Raw genomic sequence first — 22,149 nt, forward strand, 5'->3', positions numbered from 1 at the left:
ATGTGACCAAACTGATGTAGATGATCACTGACAGAGTCTGGAGAGATGAAATAAATACCAAGCCACCGATAAACCCTGTACCAAACGCTACCAAAGATGTCACAACGGATTAGAAGGTGACATGTCGACTCCATGGAGCCACAACCACCTATGCAATATATGTCATCCTGGTGAAGAGTGTAACACTCTCTATTTTATTTTTATATATTTTAAATACATTAGAGCAACTAGCTAAATCTATTCTAATTATTTATTTCGTTATCTGTGTTGATTGGTAAATTTGGTGTGATTTAATAGGATAAGCTTCTACTTATTTGTGTTGATGCCTTTGATTTAGTAAGTTATTTTAATTAGTGAATGCACTTATTTTATTTAGAACAATATGGTATGGTTAGGCTACTATGTCTAATAAATAAATTATTTAACATTAATTAGGAGAATTAGTTATTATAATAAGAAATGTGTAGAATTGAATTATAAAATGTATAAGGGATGATGGAGTACCGAGTGGCTAGTTAAAAGAAGCTGCTAGTGGGCTAGAAAATAGCTATTCTAAGAAGGAAATGAAGTCATGCCAAGCCACGCAATTAAATATGAACAATTAAATAAAAATGATGATAATAGGAAATTAAAGAAGTGGAGGGGTTTACGTGTGCTAGTCTAGGGATAAACCTGTTAACTTCTCTGCATATCTGCATATGTACTGGGTCAAATAACTCCCCACTCCTCTCAACTTCCATGTCACCTATTTCCAATTCTCCTCAACTACCACCACTTTATAATTCCAATTTCCAGTACAGAGATGCACCTCACCTCACAGTAGAATACTCGGCCAAATTTTCTAAACTCACAAGCTACAATTGAAACAACAAACTACAATTTTCTCAATCGAACTCCCCCAATTATTATATGAACGCTTCATCCCATTCCAGTCTTGAGGTAAGAGTCATTTCATTGTCTGTCCTTCTATTCTTTCTTCAATCCTTTAATTTCATTCTAAATAAAGTCACCCTTTGTTCTTCCATTTGTACTCTTCTCAGTGAAGAATAATTCTTGGAGTCTTGTTCCGGCAATTGGGTAGAATTCTCTAAATATTAGGAAGGAGAGTACTTAAGGTAAGGGCTTTTTCCCCATACGTCCATACTAAGTGCTAGGGCTCTGTTATTAAATAGTGGTAGCAATTCTTGTCTTTTGAAAAGAAAAATAATTAAAATGTATTTTAAGGTTAAAATTTAATCTTTTCTAAATGTGATTATTTAATTATGTTTTATATGATAATTGTGTGATGAGGAATGATATAATTATTTTATTTTATTATGTTGTATATGAAAATTTTGTATGATAATGAGGTGTGAATTGATATATTTTATATTATTATGCTTTATATGTTTTTGTGATGTTTGAAAAGAAATGTTAGATTTTGATGAATTAAAGAAAAGAGAAAGATGAATATGTGAAATTGTGAAATGATTGACTGTTGGTTGTGTGTTTGATGATGCATTAATATTTGACTGTAATTGCCTTAGTGGCGGGTTATAATTATATTCGTAGTGGTGCCTTAGTGGCGGGATTTAGTTTGCATTTCTTAGTGGTGCCTAAGTGGCGGGATTTAGTTTCATTATCATTATCATGCATGTCATATGCATCTGTGTGGTGCCTGTGTGGCGGGAATTGCAATTATATTCTGTGTGGATGCCTGTGTGGCGGGAATTGCAATTATATTTCTGTGTGGATGCCTTAGTGGCGGGAATTATATCCGGATCATGTAGTATTTAAGAGCATGCATTTTACACATAATTGCATTGCATTGAGTCTGTTGTATACATGTGATTGATTATTGACTTAAACTATTTTATTGCAAATAAGATGTCTGTGAACCTTACTTTGAAGCATATGACTTGAATGTATTTTTCTAAATTCTTTTTGATTGATAAGTTTTGATATTATCTATTTTATGACATTGTTTCTGGTGCTTTGAGTATGAACCAATTTGGATAAGGAAATTGACCCTTACATTAATATAATGTTGTAGGTACCAAAGATGATATATGAAGTTTGATGTGTGATGAAAGCGTACTCGGGAATAAAAATTGGGTTTTTGATTAAATTGTAACTTTGGAAGATATTTTTGAAGGATATTTATTTTAAGAATTTTGTATAGGTTTAGCTAAGAACTTATTATTGATGAAGTAAAAAAAAAAATATAGTAGTGTTTTTAGAAAAATGAAAATGAATTAGGCGTAATGTCTTGGACCAAAATCCGGGGCGTTACATTATGGTATCAGAGCAATAATCCTCAGACAAACAAAAAAAAAAAAAAACTTTTGGGGTGGGATGACGTTTGGATGACGCCTGTATGTGTGATATTTGAATCTAATTTGTGGCTATTGTGTTATTTGATGTTATAATTTGTTTTTGAAGTTGTGATGCATGTTTTAGGAATTCTTATATTAGGTGAACTGAACCTACTTCGTAATGAGTATATGGAATTTTACCCCAAAGAGTTAGAATTAAATATTAGAATCTTTCTAACTCCAGAAAAGTGTAGGAATTACGGAATGGCACCTGAAAGAGCAACTACCAACGTGAATGGAGCTGATATGGCAGAAGTCATGCAGACAATGCGCGACATGGCAACTGCCATGGCCCAGCAAGCTACTGCAACTACTCTGCAAGCTCAAACCCTAGCCCAGAAAGACGCACAAAGGCAACAAAGAGAAGAAGAACTGGCAACAGCTAGAGGACTAGCAGAGTTTCGACGCCATAATCCACCGAAATTTGAGGGAGACCATGATCCTGACAAGGCTGATCTTTGGTTGCAAGAGATTGAGAAAATTTTTGAAGTCTTGCACTGCACTGGTGAGACTAAGATGGAGTATGCCACTTTCTTGCTGACCGGAGAAGCAGAGTGTTGGTGGAGAGGAGCTAAAGGAATAATGCAGAAAAATGGAGAAGAGTTAACTTGGGAAGTTTTCAGGCAAAAGTTCTTAGACAAATATTTCCCCAAGAGTGCTAGGGCCCAGAAGGAAGCTCAATTCCTTAGCCTGTACCAGGGTAACATGACTGTAGCTGAGTATGCTAAAAGTTTGAATCGCTAGCGAGGTACTTTCGTTTCTTCAACAATCAGGTGGATGAAGATTACAAGTGTGAACGGTTTGAGAGTGGCTTACGTTATGACATCAAGGAGGTTGTTGCTCCTCATGAGATCCGACAATATGAAGCCTTGGTCGAGAAATGTAAGAAAGTTGAAAACCTTAAGCGTAGCCGCCCAAACAGAGATTCTGCAGGAGGACCCGTAAGGCATCAGGTAAAACGAAAAAGGAAAAAAAAAATATAGATATATACATATCCATAATGAAGCGTTGAAAAAAAAAAAATTTTATCACTAAGTTTTGTTTGGACAGGGCAATCAGTACTCACATAATAAGAGTAGACAACAAGGTCCATACACTCGACCCCAAGGGAACGGAAGGGATCAAGATCGAGCTCAGAACGGAGGAGGTCAGAGGCCACAAAACAGAAATCAGAATCAAAATCAGCCTATTAGGTGTTTTCGCTGCCAAGAGGAAGGACATAAATCATATGACTGCCCGTTCAAGCCAAGGTCGTGTTATATCTGTCTGAAGCCAGACCATTTTGCTAATAATTGCCCTGAAAGGAACAATTATAATCCTAAAAACAACAACAGCAACAATCAGGCTGGACGCCCTACTGCTCAAGGACGTGTGTACCACATTGGTGGAGAAGATACAAGGGACTCTTCAGAGTTAATCCAGGGTGAGTGTGAGATTTATGGTAAAATGTTTCCTGTAATATATGATTCTGGTGCTACGCATTCTTTTATCTCTTGGGAGTGTGTGAATTCTCTACAAATTCCTGTTACATGTTTACCTTTTAACCTGGTGGTCACAATACCATCGTCTGAACCTGTGACTCTTAACGAGGCTTGCTTACAGTGCCCTTTGACTATCTTGAACATGAAGTTCAAGGTCGACCTAATATGTATTTCCCTTAAGCGTGTTGGAGTGATCCTTGGAATGGATTGGTTGTCCAGTCATTATGTTCTTCTGGATTGTGCTCATAAAGCTGTGATATTCCCTGACCCGGGCATTACTCGATTTCTCGAAGCCAATCGATTGAAATTTTCCTTAAATGGAGGTGTGCAGAAATATGTATTTTTAAGTGCGGTCAGCATGAGTCCCGAAGTTGACACAACCGTTATCCCAGTAGTAAGAGATTTCGCAGAAGTGTTTCCACCAGATGTGCCGGGACTACCACCAGTTCGCGATGTTGAATTCTCTATTGATATTACCCCCGGAACAGGACCCATCTCTATGTCTCCCTACAGAATGTCGCCACCAGAGTTAGCTGAATTAAAGAAGCAGTTAGATGATCTCCAGTCCAAGGGCTTTATACGACCAAGTGTCTCACCTTGGGGAGCTCCAGTACTCCTGGTGAAAAAGAAGGATGGGAAGTCTAGACTTTGTGTTGATTACCGACAACTTAATAAGGTTACCATAAAGAATAGATATCCGTTGCCACGTATTGACGACCTTATGGACCAACTCAGAGGTGCGGTTGTATTTTCTAAGATTGATTTAAAGTCAGGGTACCATCAAATACGGGTGAAGGAGGAGGATATACCTAAGACAGCATTCAGAACTCGCTATGGACATTATGAATACTTAGTGATGCCTTTTGGAGTGACCAATGCACCAGCCATCTTCATGGATTATATGAATCGTATTTTCCATCCGTTTTTGGACAACTTTGTGGTGGTCTTCATTGATGACATTCTTATTTACTCCAAAAGCAAGGAGGAGCATGAGGGACATCTACATAAAGTCCTACAAGTGTTGAAAGAGAAGCAGCTATATGCAAACTTGGGAAAATGTGAATTTTGGTTAGAGGAGGTGAAGTTCTTAGGGCATGTTATTTCAAAGGCTGGTATCGCCGTCGATCCATCAAAAGTAGAAGCTGTAGTAGCATGGGAGCGACCTAAGACAGCCACTGAGATCAGAAGTTTTGTGGGATTAGCCGGGTACTATAGAAGATTCATTGAGGGATTTGCCAAGATTGTATCTCCATTGACTCAACTTACCAAAAAGAATCAAATATTTGCATGGACAGAAGAATGTGAAAAGAGCTTTGAATTGATGAAGGAAAAATTGACTACCTCCCCGGTGCTTGTTTTGCCGCAACCAGATGAGCCGTATGAGGTTTATTGTGATGCGTCGTATCAAGGGCTGGGTTGTGTTCTTATGCAACATAAGCAAGTAGTGGCCTATGCTTCAAGACAACTGAAGACCCATGAGAAGAACTACCCCACACATGATTTGGAGCTTGCTGCTATAGTATTCGCACTAAAGATATGGAGGCATTACCTATATGGTTGCACTTTTGAGGTGTTTAGTGATCATAAGAGTCTGAAGTATTTATTTGACCAGAAGGAATTGATATTCGTCAAAGAAGATGGATGGAATTCATAAAGGATTACGATTTCACCTTACAATATCACCCCGGTAAGGCGAATGTGGTTGCAGATGCTTTAAGTAGGAAACGAGTCCATCTCTCAGCAGTGGCGGTGAAAGGATTAGAACTACTAGAACAATTTTGTGACTTGAACTTAAACGAGGATCCTCCGACTGGTAAACTGCAATGTGGTAGGATTATTGTCCACAATGAATTAATGGACAAGATTAAGACTCTTCAACTAACAGATGAGTTGATACAAGAGAAGAAGAAGTTAGTTGAAGAAGGTAAATCACCTGAGTTTAAGATTGGTTCAGATGGTATTGTGCGATGCCATGAAAGAGTTTGTGTTCCCGATAATGCAGAATTGAGGAAGATTATCCTAGATGAGGCCCATAAAAGCAAGCTAAGTATTCACCCTGGAATGACAAAGATGTGTCAAGATCTGAAGCAGATATTTTGGTGGCCAGGAATGAAAAGACAGGTGGCTGAGTATGTAGCTTCATGTTTAACGTGTCAAAAAGCTAAGGTAGAACACCAGAAGCCTGCTGGATTATTACAGTCTCTGAATGTGCCGCAATGGAAGTGCGACAGCATTTCCATGGACTTCGTTGTTGCCCTACCAAAAACTCAGAGGAAGTTTGACTCTATTTGGGTGATCGTGGACAGGTTGACGAAATCAGCCCACTTTATACCAGTGCGGACTAACTATAGTGTGGTTAAGCTTGCTGAGATTTATGTCGGAGAAATTGTGAGACTGCATGGAGTACCATCTAGCATTGTGTCAGATAGGGATCCAAAGTTTACTTCCCACTTTTGGGGAGCGTTGCAGAAAGCTTTGGGTACTGAGTTGAGATTAAGTTCTGCCTACCATCCACAGACAGATGGACAAACCGAGAGGACCATTCAGACACTAGAGGACATGTTAAGGGCATGTGTTTTAGATGACCGAGGAAGCTGGGACAATTTGTTGCCACTTGTTGAATTCACATACAATAACAGTTACCATGCGAGCATTGGAATGGCACCATACGAGGCTTTGTATGGACGTAAATGTCAGACCCCATTATGTTGGTATAAAGACGGCGAGAACCTGTTAGTAGGACCTGAGTTGGTACAACAGACGACTGAAAAGGTTAGGTTGATTCAGGAACGAATGAAGATATCCCAGAGCAGACAGAAGAGTTATGCAGATCGACGGAGGAAGCCTTTGGAATTCCAGGAAGGTGATCATGTGTTCCTAAGGGTGACACCCACTACTGGAGTGGGCAGAGCATTGAAATCCAAGAAGCTTACTCCAAAATTTATCGGACCATATCAGATTCTTCGACGTGTGGGATCACTAGCATATCAGATTGCCTTACCTCCAAATTTGGCAGGTCTTCATGATGTGTTTCATGTGTCGCAGCTGAGAAGGTACATGGCCGATAGTTCTCATGTTATCGCACCTGACGACATCCAGTTAAAGGAAAACCTTTCTTTTGAGGTTCCTCCTATGAGTATTGGTGATAGGAGCGTGAAGTACTTGCGAGGTAAGGAGATTCGTCCAGTCAAGGTAATTTGGAATCAAACTACTGGAGATGCTACGTGGGAACGAGAGGATAAGATGAGGGAACTTCATCCTGCCTTATTCTTAGATGACTAGTTTCGGGGACGAAACTCTTTTTAGGGGGTTAGTATTGTAACACTCTCTATTTTATTTTTATATATTTTAAATACATTAGAGCAACTAGCTAAATCTATTCTAATTATTTATTTCGTTATCTGTGTTGATTGGTAAATTTGGTGTGATTTAATAGGATAAGCTTCTACTTATTTGTGTTGATGCCTTTGATTTAGTAAGTTATTTTAATTAGTGAATGCACTTATTTTATTTAGAACAATATGGTATGGTTAGGCTACTATGTCTAATAAATAAATTATTTAACATTAATTAGGAGAATTAGTTATTATAATAAGAAATGTGTAGAATTGAATTATAAAATGTATAAGGGATGATGGAGTACCGAGTGGCTAGTTAAAAGAAGCTGCTAGTGGGCTAGAAAATAGCTATTCTAAGAAGGAAATGAAGTCATGCCAAGCCACGCAATTAAATATGAACAATTAAATAAAAATGATGATAATAGGAAATTAAAGAAGTGGAGGGGTTTACGTGTGCTAGTCTAGGGATAAACCTGTTAACTTCTCTGCATATCTGCATATGTACTGGGTCAAATAACTCCCCACTCCTCTCAACTTCCATGTCACCTATTTCCAATTCTCCTCAACTACCACCACTTTATAATTCCAATTTCCAGTACAGAGATGCACCTCACCTCACAGTAGAATACTCGGCCAAATTTTCTAAACTCACAAGCTACAATTGAAACAACAAACTACAATTTTCTCAATCGAACTCCCCCAATTATTATATGAACGCTTCATCCCATTCCAGTCTTGAGGTAAGAGTCATTTCATTGTCTGTCCTTCTATTCTTTCTTCAATCCTTTAATTTCATTCTAAATAAAGTCACCCTTTGTTCTTCCATTTGTACTCTTCTCAGTGAAGAATAATTCTTGGAGTCTTGTTCCGGCAATTGGGTAGAATTCTCTAAATATTAGGAAGGAGAGTACTTAAGGTAAGGGCTTTTTCCCCATACGTCCATACTAAGTGCTAGGGCTCTGTTATTAAATAGTGGTAGCAATTCTTGTCTTTTGAAAAGAAAAATAATTAAAATGTATTTTAAGGTTAAAATTTAATCTTTTCTAAATGTGATTATTTAATTATGTTTTATATGATAATTGTGTGATGAGGAATGATATAATTATTTTATTTTATTATGTTGTATATGAAAATTTTGTATGATAATGAGGTGTGAATTGATATATTTTATATTATTATGCTTTATATGTTTTTGTGATGTTTGAAAAGAAATGTTAGATTTTGATGAATTAAAGAAAAGAGAAAGATGAATATGTGAAATTGTGAAATGATTGACTGTTGGTTGTGTGTTTGATGATGCATTAATATTTGACTGTAATTGCCTTAGTGGCGGGTTATAATTATATTCTTAGTGGTGCCTTAGTGGCGGGATTTAGTTTGCATTTCTTAGTGGTGCCTAAGTGGCGGGATTTAGTTTCATTATCATTATCATGCATGTCATATGCATCTGTGTGGTGCCTGTGTGGTGGGAATTGCAATTATATTCTGTGTGGATGCCTGTGTGGCGGGAATTGCAATTATATTTCTGTGTGGATGCCTTAGTGGCGGGAATTATATCCGGATCATGTAGTATTTAAGAGCATGCATTTTACACATAATTGCATTGCATTGAGTCTGTTGTATACATGTGATTGATTGTTGACTTAAACTATTTTATTGCAAATAAGATGTCTGTGAACCTTACTTTGAAGCATATGACTTGAATGTATTTTTCTAAATTCTTTTTGATTGATAAGTTTTGATATTATCTATTTTATGACATTGTTTCTGGTGCTTTGAGTATGAACCAATTTGGATAAGGAAATTGACCCTTACATTAATATAATGTTGTAGGTACCAAAGATGATATATGAAGTTTGATGTGTGATGAAAGCGTACTCGGGAATAAAAATTGGGTTTTTGATTAAATTGTAACTTTGGAAGATATTTTTGAAGGATATTTATTTTAAGAATTTTGTATAGGTTTAGCTAAGAACTTATTATTGATGAAGTAAAAAAAAAAAATATAGTAGTGTTTTTAGAAAAATGAAAATGAATTAGGCGTAATGTCTTGGACCAAAATCCGGGGCGTTACAAAGAGCCCTCCTACGAAAAAGATTGTCTTTGGTAGGAAGTCTGTTGCGGAGAAGCCGCCAAACAAATATAGAAACCTTTAACGGAACCTGCTTCAACCAAGCTGCATCAAAAAGACCACGCTCCATTGATGTGTCAGGAAGCGTAAGAAACTGATAAGTCCCCTTAACGGAGTAACCGTTGATAGGATCCAGAACCCAACGCCATCTGTCAATCACATGATCTTGCAAAACAACAGAACGCAACAAAGAAGAACACTCCGTAACCAGCTCCTCTTTCCACGCCAACAAACGCCTCCGCCACACCCAAGCATCACCGCCGTCCTCCCACCCTCTTCTAGCCATCTCCCTCACCGTCACCCTTTTATTTTCAGCCAAATCAAATAAGCGAGGAAAACGCACCCTTAAAGGCGCGCCCCCCCACCCAGTTGTCGTGCCAAAAATATGTACTACTCCCTCCACCAACCACCCTACGGATATTCCCCTCGAACCAACTCCCCTCCCCCAAACCGACACCACCACGGATATCAGACAACATCCTCCACCACACCGAACTATCCCTCCCACCCTCCTTCAACCGACCCCCCTCCTCTCCGTACCTAGCCTTTAAGACTCGATATCATAACCCCTCCTTATCCACCAACATACGCCAACACCACTTCCCTAATAAAGCAACATTAAATTCCCTTAACCTCCGAACTCCTAACCCCCCTCCTCCTTCGTTAGACAAACAGAATTCCAGTTTACCCAAGCAATTTTTTTAATATCCTCACCACCCCCCCAAAAAAAATTCTTAAATAAAGATTCGATAGAAGAAATTATACCTGTGGGAGCCCTGAAGAAGGAAAGAAAGTAAACCGGAATAGATGACAGGACATATTTCAGAAGAATCAGACGACCCCCAAACGAGAGAAATTTGCTCTTCCAATTCGACAATCTAGAGATGATGCAGGTCAAAATCGGTCTCCAAAAATTTAGTTTCCGCGGATCCCCACCTATAGGCAACCCCAGGTACACAAATGGAAATGCACCAACTCGACACTGTAAGACCCTAGCAGCCTCCGACAACCAAGATTCTGAAACATTACTCCCGTAAGCATACTTTTGTAGAAATTAACCTTCAACCCAGACATTTGTTCTAAAATCAACAGCACAGCCCGTATTGAGCGCACATTTAACCAACTCTTTTGTCCAATAATCAACGTATCATCAGCGAACTGAAGATGAGACAGGGTCAGGGGAGTGTCATGCCACACAACACAATTTTGTAATGTTAAATCAGTTCTTAAGTTTATTCCAATCCAAGTGTAAAAATTTATTCAAAGTAGGCGTTTTCAAACAAGCGTGACAACCAAATTGCCCCTTACGAAGGTACATGTGACTTTTTTTTTTTTTTTTGACAAGAAAGGTACATGTGACTTGCCCTTCATAAAATTAAATTGTATATATGCTGTCACTATCAACAATGAAAAACTAATTTTCATGAAAAAACTGCCTACCCAATAATATTAATATAGTTATTGTTACAGGTAGATTTAAATTTTGATAAGCAACAAAATATCATGATCTTTCAGGTAGGTGTGCCATGAATAATCATTATCTACTTCCATTGAACACATTATCAATTTGATATGATGCTCACTAGACACATAGGCCTGTTTGGTTTGGCTTCTGAGAAGCAATTCTAGCCCAAAATCAATTCTCTACAGTGCCAAAAGCAATTCTAGCCAAAAACAACGGGTTTGGTTCAGCTTTTCAGAATTGCTTTTATCCTCCAAAAGCAATTCTCCATGAAGCTACAAATCATAGCTTCTAGCTTTTCTAGAATCAATTCTCCTTGAACAACGTGTATAGATTTGTATATTTTATTATTACAACATGTTATTTTACTTTATTGCCCTTTATCAATTCTCATTCTTTATCAATTCTCCTTTAACTATGTCTATTGTAGTAATTATACATTCAAAAGCAATTCTACATAATTGCATCCAAACATAAATCATTTTGTTTAATCAATTCTACATAATTGTATCCAAACATAAATCAATTCTCTCAGAATCAATTCTGTCAGAATCAATTCTGTCAGAATCAATTCTATCAGAATCAATTCTCTCATAATCAATTATATTCAAAGCTGAACCAAACGGGCACATACCTATCTCTATTTTGATCCAATCGTTGAATTTGTTCTTTCAGTTCTAATTTAATCGAAGAATTTTCTAAACACATTTGTTGCTATACTATGTGATCCTTTGGTTCAGTCCATTTGTGGCTTTGAAACGTTAGCGTGATAAAAGGAGAGAAAGACGGTCACATGAATGCCAGTTTTTTCGCTAATCAATATAACATAATTGTAAAAAAAAATGTCATGTGAAAATTTTGAAAACATATAGACTTTTCTCAACGCCCCACGATCTTAGACTTATAGTACACTTTATTCTCCAAATTAAATACTTAAACTACATCTTATTACCACGAACTAAACCCAATATTTATAGTATTAGTCTCCATTTTCATTTATCATAGTGGATAATGTGAAGTGTTAAACACACTTTTTTTAAATATTCATTTTTTTATTGAGTGAAATAAAAGTGAATTATACACTTTAAAAATGAGGTGAAGTTTAACCTGGGAATGGAAACTTGGTTCCCACCATGGGAGAGTTCCAATTCCCAGGAAAAAATAAAAAAAATGAAATAAGTTTTTTAATCCTTTTTTTTAGAACAGAGAAGTAGTAAGTTGAAACTCATTTCTTTCCACCATCATTCAAACAACACTCGACGGTCAGAAGCAATATTGATAACTGCTTCAGTTTTTGTTTGATGTGCAACTCGTGCGTCTAGATTTTTAAAGATGCTAACATAAGGATTGGCTTCCTATTTTCTCGATTTTTTGATGTTTTACTTGTTTGGTAAAATAAAAATGGTCTTTTTGTCTGAGTTTGTGGGCATGTTAAAGTTCATACTCTTAATGATGTTAATTTTTTCATTTGAAACCAGAACCAAGTTTACACAAGAATTGAAGTTATGAATGCTGGGTTTTGCACAAAAGGGGTTTATCCAAGAGATCGGAATCAAGAACTCAATGGCAATGCATGGATGCACTTTAACAAGAACTATTGATCCAAGAGAAATCTATCTTGCATGTTTAAGATAGTATTTATTTTCTTGTATTTGACATACTATCGTTCCGAATTTGTTTAGCTTCTTTTACTTTTTAGGAGATTCATATATTTGAATTTTTTTCGGGACCATGTGTTTTATTCTTGTTTGCTAAATTTGGAGAGCATGGTGTGATGTGGATTAGAGTCTCATGTATTCAATTCAACTATTCTGTTACAAAGCTGTGGGTTATGTGTCTCATGTATTCAATTCAACTATTCTGACCGTCGAGTGTTGTTTGAATGATGGTGGAAAGAAATGAGTTTCAACTTACTACTTCTCTGTTCTGAAAATAATTAAATGTATACATTAGGAATTGGGGGAGGTAAGCTAGCAAAATAAAAAAAAGATTAAAAAACTTATTTCATTTTTTTTATTTTTTCTTAAACCTGATGGAACCGCCACCTGTCCTGGGAATTGGAACTTTCCCATGGTGTGAACCAAGTTTCCATTCCGAGGTTAAACTTCACCTAAAATGAATCTCTCACAAAGTGGTGAGATCCATTAGGATTCTATCCAATAAATGAACTAGTTTTAGAAAATGTTTAAAAAAGTGTATTTGAACCACTCTTTGTTGAAAAATATGAGACATTTTTCAGAATGTTTCACTAAACTTCAACGAAATGATAAAAGTTAAATATTCACCATAAAGTACGTAAAGAAATGGAGGAGGAAGAATATTTTTTTTATTTTTATTTTTTATTTTTATAATTTTAATAACATATAAATCAGTTTAATTTTTTCCCTTGTCTTTGATTTTAATTTAAATTTTTTTTAATGATAGACTGATAGTAGTTGATATGCTGCTCTTGACCAGTGCTCAAAGTCATTTAGGTTCAGTGATTATCTGTTGCAATAATATTATGTGTTGATAGTAGGTGATATGCTGCTCATCAGAAATTTAATGAAATGTGTTGGTTTATGCTTATCTTTTAAAGGCATGAAGGGATAATATTATGTTGGAAGAAAAAAGATAGCTGATTTAATTAAGAGGGTGTAAGGCTATCGGATGAGAAATTAAATATGCTTAGGTGATGTACAATAAATCATACATCACTTTTACAAAATAAAGAGAACCTTTGTTTTCTAAAAATAATATATAGATCAAGGTGGTTGTGGGTAGCAGAATTTAATTCAAAATTATTCTACTAGTATTAAAGCTAGAAGGAGATGTAATCAAATTTCAATCTTGCTAGAGTGAGACCTAGAGATGTCGGTGAAGGTATTATGGAACATTATTAGAAGGGGTACTCTTTATAGTACTCTTTGCTACATTTTTAGTAGTTTCAAAATATGAAATTCCACAAAGATTGTAGCCAATGTTTGGGGTAGCCATAAAAACCACAATAGACTCTTTCAACTTTTACGAAAATAAATATTGATTAAGAATAAATGTTAGAAGTTAGTGATTAATTTTTTCTCCTTTATTATTCAGATTTGAAGTTAGGACCTCTAACTCTTTATCTCTTATCTCAAACCAATTGAACTACTAACTCTCCGGTGGTAACAAATCATACTTTAAATTTGAGAGGTCCGAAATCCGAGTCATGTTTGTAGCTTTAAAGAGAGGTAAATGTAAATATATTTACAAATATTCTTTGAGTCATAAGATCTTCACAACTCTTTATTTTTATTTTATATCACTTGAAGAGAGTAATTTGATGAATTACTAAAAACGAGCATGCAACAAATTGAAGAGAGTAATAGTTAACGGTACATTCAGCATTAAATGTATCTGATTGTACGTTGTAAAGTTGTATCTTATAAATATGCATGTCAGCTGTTATTTACTACTATTTTTGAAAAGAATTCGTAGTTCATCTCCACGCAGCGCAGAGACTTGACAAAATCGGGATGATTCAAGATTAAAAACTTTAACTCATCAAGTCCCAGAGAGAGCAATGGAATTTTCGATTTTCCTTTACTAGCTAAAAGAAAGATAATAATTAGAAGAGTGGTCACACTTTATGCCTTGCCAATTTAAACCATATGGCATGCACCGTTTCCTCACTTTATGCGGCAGAAATCATTGTTGCTATATCTAGTGAAAGTTTTTCCCCAAATTTATCATGAAATCTTACATGTCTTTTTCTTAAAGGAAGTCAAAATTTCAACCCTAGGATTGGTTGGAAAAAACGGCAGGCAGTAGTATAAATTTTAACCTCGTGAAAATGTTGCTGTATTTTCTCGCGAACTTTAGCATTTTCCATTTATTTATGCACCAAATTGAAAATCAACATTGCTTATTTAAGATGAAAATTTTATTAAGTTGTGTGCAAATTGAGGATTTGTTAGTGTATAGCTGCACATAGTGGTCATACTGTAAATTAATTTGACAGTAACCCCTTTTTTCACCTAGGCTAGGTATCTACGCTCAAATTCTTATAAGACCATTTACAATGGTCACCAACATTAAACAACCTTCAACACCTACTTTTTCAATTCCCAACACTCTACATCATTTTCTCTCTCTTAATTCAACACTCATTCAACTTTTACCTCTCTAATGGTTTTTTTCATTCAACACTCTACCCCACCACCTTTTATTTCTTATTCTTATTTAATTTTATATTTTTGTTTTTATAATTACATAAAATTACAATTATCGATTATAATTAAATTAAAATAAAGAAACACTTAACAATTTATTTTTTTGTTTTTTGTAAAAACAAAATTTATTTAAATAATTTATTTTTATTTTCTTAACTTAAAATACATATAGAAAGATTAAAACTTCACTTAGTGTGCTAATAGAAAGATAATAAGAAGATGAAGATAGTGAAAAAACTTGGTTTTTTTTCTGTGTCCAAATCAAATGAACCAAGTCTCTATTTATAGAGAAAAAAAATCATGAATTTTGGTATTTTTATTTTTTTAAAATTATTTTAAAACGAAATAATTGATTTCCAATTATTAAAATTTTTAAAAACCGGGAAACCAATATAGTCGCAACACGTGTCCCCCATCATTTCAGAATTTTCCTTCTCTCTCCGTCATCTGCACTTCACGCACCCTGTCTGCGCGTGTGCTACACGCGCCATATTTGGTCCAATTAAGCCGAGACACGTGGCAGATCCGGCAGGGTTCAACTGTGTTGAATGCATTCAACCTCTCTCTCATCCATGTCACATTCAACACACCATTAAACATACCATTGGAATGGAAAAGCTTGTTGAAACTCACATTCAAAATGGTCTAAGTATAATCGTCGTCAATGTTGCCCTCAAGAGATAAAAATGTTCGTTTTAACTAAAACAGAAGTTTTCGTTGAAAAGTCTTGGTAGTAATTTTTATAAGTATACATAAATTAAAATAATGAGTATAAACCATATGATCCGCCGTGCCCTACGGTGGAGGTTTATGTTTGCTTAAACAATTGCCTCAAGATAAATGCTTGCTTAAATCAATATACTAGTACTATAAATTTGCTGGACTTATATATATATATATATATATCAAATTAAATGTTTATTTCAGAGGTTATTATAAAATTGAATGTTGACCAAAAAAAAAAGTTAGAATTGAATACTGTTATGAAAAAACAGACAAAATAGTTCGTGCAGTCAGAAGTTAGATGAAGGCATTTCTTGCAAGCAATAAATGAGTGAAATCTAAAATCAAATATGTTGCTAATCTGGAGGAATATTAATTGCAACTTAAATTCAGCTGAAAAGGGAGGGAAGAAAGAGAGAGCATTTGCAAGAAGTTAGCTAGACTTATTCTTCAATGTGTTCCTTGATGATTTGTTTCTTCATATTATTGGGAGTTATTTCTTACACAACTAAGGCTAGTTTGGCAACACTAGTGCTTCCACCAAATGTTTCATTTCCAGCAGTATTTGTGTTTGGAGATTCAATCATGGATACGGGCAACAACAATAATAACATGAAAACATATGCTAGGTGCAATTTTCTTCCATATGGGAAAGATTTCAAAGGAGGCATCCCTACTGGTCGGTTTTGCAATGGAAAAGTTCCATCAGACTATATAGGTACATATTACCTTAATTATCTTCAGATATAATGTTACATAGCATAGTATATGTCTTAACTTCGTGTAGAACCACTTATACATCTTCAACACATTGGAGTATACTATTTGTGTCATGGTCCTAAATTGAGCTTGTTGCCCTTACGGTGCAAACAGTTATATTGTAGTAAAATAAGCACAAAATATGTGTGATGCAGCCACAATTTCAGTTGCAATATCAACACAGAGACATTTTATCTAAAATGGTTGTGACCGCAACTGTGATCGTTGACTACATTCTAAAATTATGATTCGTATTACATTAAATTACCCTCAATTCATCGAGAGGTAATGTAGAAAAAACCATCTAAGAGTGGTGAGTGAAATCTAAAACAAATTTAAGTTTATAAGTTTTTTTAACTTTCGTATATATTTTTGCTAATATATATTTTTTGAAGGGATTTTTGCTAATGTATAAAAGGTATTTTTAACAATAATAAAAATAAATAATAGGCACCAACCATAATAATATATTTTTTTAATACTTAGAGCATCTCCAATGGTGAACTCATGATGAGTGAATTAAATAAATTTTATAGTGCTATATCGCTTAAAAGCAACTTGTTTATTTTTTGTTCTAATACTACAACCCCGCTCCCAAATAGGGAGCACCTAATATGGGCACCAAATTGAAGGGGCCATGGATGAACCTAAAAAATTTACTAGATCCGGCCAGTCAACTCTTGTTTTTGGGGAAAAACTCCTCTTATCTTTCTCAAACACTCAAAATAAAACTCCTTTTATCTATGCAAATTTATTGATACGAAAGACAATTCTTTCATAAATTAGAATGTAGGAGGTGAACTGAATATCTTCCATAAAATATGTCAAGAGAGAGACAACTCTAAAATAAACTACTACTCCCTCCGTTTCAAAATGAGTGTCGTTTTAGGTGTTTACACACATATTAAGAAATGCAATGATTAAGAGAAAGAGAATGGTTATTTTACCAAATTATCCTTATTAACTATTGGTTAGTTTTAAAAGTAATACTTTGGAAGTAGTGTGCAGAGTATTAATTGGAGGGTACAATTGAAAAGAAAAAGTTATTATTGCATTGGAAACTGAAAGCGACACTCATTTTGAAACAGAGGGAGTATTAATTAAAATCTAGCTGGTGTTGAAATGAAATAGGAGTTTGAAAAGGTATTAGAACTTGAACAAGGAATGTGCCACAGAAGTAGTAGTTGAAGGAGATGAAATATGAGTTGAGTTTTGATTTTTGAGTGGTTTTTATGTAGTTGTTTTTTCCCAACAAATGGTGATCGGCTGGAGCTGGTCGTTTTTTGAAGTTCACCCATGATCTTTCAATTTGGGGTCCATATTACGAGCTTCCAAATAATGGATCCACAAAATTGTCTCAAAATTATCTCAAAGCCACTTTTTATTGCTTTTGCCACTCCAATAGTAAACTTAGTAAATGAAACTTTATGAATCCAAAGACAAGTTATAAACCATGGGACGGTTCAAATTTCACACTCAGTATTTTATAATCTTTTAAATCAAAATCTGCAATAAAATTTGATATGCTCGATTTTGATCCATGCATTGAATGCGTGCAAACGAGGACGGTAGGGGACTAGGGAGTCTGAATTCAAGGACTCACAATTTACTTCCTTTTCTATTGGTGTGATATATCAGTTGAAGCATTGGGAATTAAGGAATTTCTGCCGGCGTATTTGGATCCAAATATCCAACCTAGCGATCTTGTCACAGGTGTTTGCTTTGCATCCGGTGGTTCCGGGTATGATCCACTCACATCCAAAACTGCGGTACGTATTTTGATTTACATTAATTAACTTGCATAATTTATCTTCTAACTATATTAATTTTTCTTATTCCTTTCTAACTTGGTCACTATTAACCAGTCAGCTATATCCTTGTCCGGTCAAATAGATTTGTTCAAAGAATACATAGGAAAGCTAAAAGGAATTGTTGGAGAGGGTAGAACAAATTTCATCCTAGCCAACAGTGTTTTCCTTGTGGTTCAAGGAAGTAACGACATTTCCAATACATATTTTTTGAGCCATCTTAGAGAACTACAATATGATGTTCCTTCTTACACTGACCTCATGGTCGCCTCTGCTTCCAATTTCTTAAAGGTATACTCCTAATAACATGGTGTTTCAATGTAGTGATTGAAAATCCTAAAGAATTTAAAAGTTCAGCAATGCAAATGCTTTATTTGAATTCCTTTCATTTATACTTTTTTTTTTTTTTAAATTTGAATAGAGTAATTGCTTATTTAACGTTGGGTGATAATTTTTAAAAACTTCATAGGTTTTGGGGTAAGAATATAAAACATCAAAAGAAAATTGCTACAAAATGCCAATATTAAATTTTTTGACCAACTAAAAGGGTCGAGTCTAAGGAAAAGGTCTAGACCTCCATAATACGGTGAATCAATGTTCAAATCTGACCGAAAGAGATATTCACATTTATCGTCTAACACTCCTCAAGATTATCTATAGTGGAGGAACCTATGGAAGACACAAAAAAAGTGGGTCAAGTTTGAAATTTTTGAAAAGCTTAACAAATTTATTTTCAAAATTATACAGCAGCAAAAAGTTAAAAAATGATAGAGGGTAATGCGACGTCAAAATTTGAAACATATAAATAAGTTGTAAATTTTGAAAAGAAAAAAGTATGGGATCATTTTAAGATTCATATATTTGATAAGGCAGTGAGAAGATTTCAAATTTATTATTCTTAGGCGGTATTCGAATTTTTTTTTATTATTTTTTTGATCAGGGTATTCGAATTTTTTTAAATTTAGTTTCAACAAAATACCTTATAAAATCCCTTCATTTTAAATTCTCTAAAAAATTTATATATTGAATACTCTGATATTTGAATTACCTCATCCAGGAGTTAAAGAATGTGTAAGTGCATGTACTTTTTCGTGCATGTACTCATGTTTGTTTATATTTTCTCTGAATTCTATTAAAAGGAAATATATCAACTGGGTGCAAGGAGGATAGGAGTATTAAGTGTTCCACCAATTGGGTGTGTGCCATTTCAGAGAACGGTTGTTGGAGGAATTGAAAGAAAATGTGCAGAAAAAATCAACGACGCATGCAAGTTATTCAACACTAAATTATCAAAGGAGTTGGCTTCACTTAACCGGAACTTGCCCAATACAAGGATGGTTTACCTTGATGTTTACAATCCTCTTCTTGACATCATCCTAAATTACCAAAATTATGGTATGTATAACCCGACACTTCTTTTTATTAGCATTTTTTTTTTTTTTTGGATTTGATACTAATTTTACAAATTCTTAGTTGAATTGAAAATTTATATCATAAAAATCATTCATCTAAAATTTTACGAAAATTATTATTTTATTCTTGTACAGTTTGTTGAGAAAATATTTGTTTTCATTAGGTATAAATAGTAATTACCATGTTAAAAAGTATTTGCATGTTAAAATTGATCTGAAAAATTGTACATGTTTTGCTTTTATAATGGCAGGTTATAAAGTCGTTGACAAAGGATGTTGTGGCACAGGAGCAGTAGAGGTAGCAGTGTTATGCAACCAATTTGCTATCCAATGTGAAGATGTTAGGGACTACGTTTTCTGGGACAGTTTTCATCCCTCGGAGAGTGTTTACAGCAAGCTCTTAAATCCTCTTCTTCGAAAATATATACACCAGTTCTTCTAGTTTCTTTTTGGTTAGTTTTATATAAACAACTTAATTACATGTAGGACTTACCGATTTCTTGCAAAACAAATTTATTTGTTTTTAAAATTTCTTTCAAAAGGATGCTTCGTAAGGAAATATGAATGGCCTAGGATATTCTAAAGTGTATGGTGATGTTTTGTGAGGTGGCGGTTGATGAGGTACATGAAAAAAATGATTTTGTGTTTTAAGGGGTCATCATCTTCATTGATTTTACATTTGAAAAGTTTTTCAGCAGATGTAAATGCTACTTAAAAAATTATTGAGAGCAAAAATTCTAATTAATCTCGGTTTGCTGTGAGTACAATAAAGAAACTAGGGTTTAATATCTGTTTAGGTCATTGCCCTGAGGCTGATCTCAAGGAGATATTTATAGCCCTCTTGAGCCTCTTTTTTTCGTAACTTAGGCCCTAAGACACATTTTTTCTAGAAGTGCGTGCACTTTAAGTTAATCCAGATATCTTGGCCGAATATTTAGCCCCAAGATACAGGAAATACGGTTTCGAGGATGCTGATTAGGGGCACAACCTTGCTATGGCATAATTAGCGCTTTTGTAGAGGACAAGTGTGCCCTTTAAAGAATATCGGCGGTTCACATCCCCCAAATACGAGTCGTGGGTCAAAGCGAAATGATTAAATTAAAGGTGACGGTCCGATAAAAAAATGTTTAGTAATTTAAAAGAAAATATTTTTCTTTTGACCTAAAAAAGATTAGGAAGATAACAATATGGTCATTTGGATTCAAAGAAAAAAAATATGGTCATTTATTATGATTTTTCAAATGTTCATGGCAAACAACCACAAAAAACAACATGTTGGGTTTGGATAGATGTTTTCATTAGTTTCGATGTTTTTTTGGGGTGAGTAGTAGGTATTGGACCGTCAATATATTCCTAAGGGTCTAGGAGCCTTCTGGAAAGGCTCAGGCGCTCTCCAGACGGGTTCCTAGAACTAGGCGAGCCCATCACAAGGCGCCGCCTCAAGCAGGCTTCTAGATGCCTCTAGAAACAAGTAAAAAGACCTAAAGCCCAACTTGCTTAGTGTAACACCCCGTTTTCCCAACATAAAAATTTCATTAAAAATCAGAGTATTTTAATCACAACGGAATGTCACATACTTCATTTAAATCATAAAATGGATAATAATAATTATCCTTCAAATTCAACATCATGAAAAATCTTAAACTATTGCAGCGGAAAATAGTTCAACATTTAAAAGTCTTGGCACGCAGGCCTTATTGAAAAATCTCATAAATTAGTTCATAAAAGAGACACGTAAGGAATAGAAGTAAAAGCAAGCCCCCATCCCGTTACGTATCAGAGCACCTAGACACCAACTGAGAGTCCACTCATGAACGCCTCTAATCTTTATTACCTGCACATTACCCACGGTCGAGGCAACATATACGCAGAAGGGGTGAGATTTCATAATCAATACATTAAGCATATAATCCAATAAAATGCATTTAACAACTTAAACATTAATAACATATCAACAATTAACAATTAGCATAATTTTTCATTACATAACAAATACAATCATCAATACCATTACTAATTCTCATCACAAATCATAATCAACTTAACACTCAACTTGACGACACAACTCATCCTTGACCATGCAACTCTATCAACTCGACAACATCTTGACAACTTAAACATCATGAACCTCTTGATATGCAAATGCATTTGGTACCAATACAGAGCATCAAGCTCCCAACCAACTTATATGAGCGTAAATAGGCTCTTCAGAGCATCAAGCTCCCAACCAACTTATATGAGCGTAAATAGGCTCTTCAGGGCATCAAGCCCCCAACATAGTGAGCAAAAGCTCCAGGGCATCAAGCCCTCACCAATCATGTGAATGACTAAGCATTCCAGGGCATCAAGCCCTCAACCAACTTATATGGGTATGCAATGGACTCAACTTCCAACAACTTAGACAACGACGTGTACAACTCATACGACTCATAATCATGGACAACTTCTTAAATTCCAACAACATAGACCGACTCATGCAACCTCAAGACAC

At 35.1% G+C, this 22,149-nt stretch overlaps 3 protein-coding genes across 4 annotated transcripts; 2 read left to right on the forward strand and 1 right to left on the reverse strand.

Annotated features, from left to right (window-relative positions):
• Nucleotides 1-696: 696 nt before the first annotated feature.
• LOC146943004 (uncharacterized) lies at nucleotides 697-8,178 on the forward strand. Of its 2 annotated transcripts, XM_085757096.1 has the most exons (4): nucleotides 697-939; nucleotides 1,041-1,115; nucleotides 2,549-3,295; nucleotides 8,090-8,178. In XM_085757096.1, the coding sequence occupies exon 3, from the start codon at nucleotides 2,559-2,561 to the stop codon at nucleotides 3,096-3,098; it is 540 nt and encodes a 179-aa protein (XP_085613222.1). In that variant the 5' UTR covers nucleotides 697-939; nucleotides 1,041-1,115; nucleotides 2,549-2,558; the 3' UTR covers nucleotides 3,099-3,295; nucleotides 8,090-8,178. The 2 variants fall into 2 exon arrangements, with proteins under 2 accessions (XP_085613222.1, XP_085613221.1); XM_085757095.1 differs by lacking the exon at nucleotides 8,090-8,178 and having other exon boundaries at nucleotides 2,033-3,377.
• Nucleotides 8,179-9,209: 1,031 nt separating this feature from the next.
• Nucleotides 9,210-9,590, reverse strand: LOC146943005 (uncharacterized). The gene has a single exon (XM_085750076.1). It carries the CDS (start codon nucleotides 9,588-9,590, stop codon nucleotides 9,210-9,212), a length of 381 nt encoding a protein of 126 aa, XP_085606202.1.
• Nucleotides 9,591-15,971: 6,381 nt separating this feature from the next.
• On the forward strand, nucleotides 15,972-20,309 carry LOC146943006 (GDSL esterase/lipase EXL3-like). Its single transcript, XM_085757097.1, has 5 exons — nucleotides 15,972-16,397; nucleotides 18,077-18,207; nucleotides 18,304-18,537; nucleotides 19,386-19,641; nucleotides 19,910-20,309. The coding sequence occupies exons 1-5, from the start codon at nucleotides 16,133-16,135 to the stop codon at nucleotides 20,098-20,100; spliced, it is 1,077 nt and encodes a 358-aa protein (XP_085613223.1). The 5' UTR covers nucleotides 15,972-16,132; the 3' UTR covers nucleotides 20,101-20,309.
• Nucleotides 20,310-22,149: the final 1,840 nt, after the last annotated feature.

The sequence above is a fragment of the Medicago sativa genome, chromosome 3 (assembly GCF_051527215.1).
Source record: "Medicago sativa cultivar Bolivia chromosome 3, Bolivia_mono, whole genome shotgun sequence".
NCBI lineage: Eukaryota > Viridiplantae > Streptophyta > Magnoliopsida > Fabales > Fabaceae > Medicago > Medicago sativa.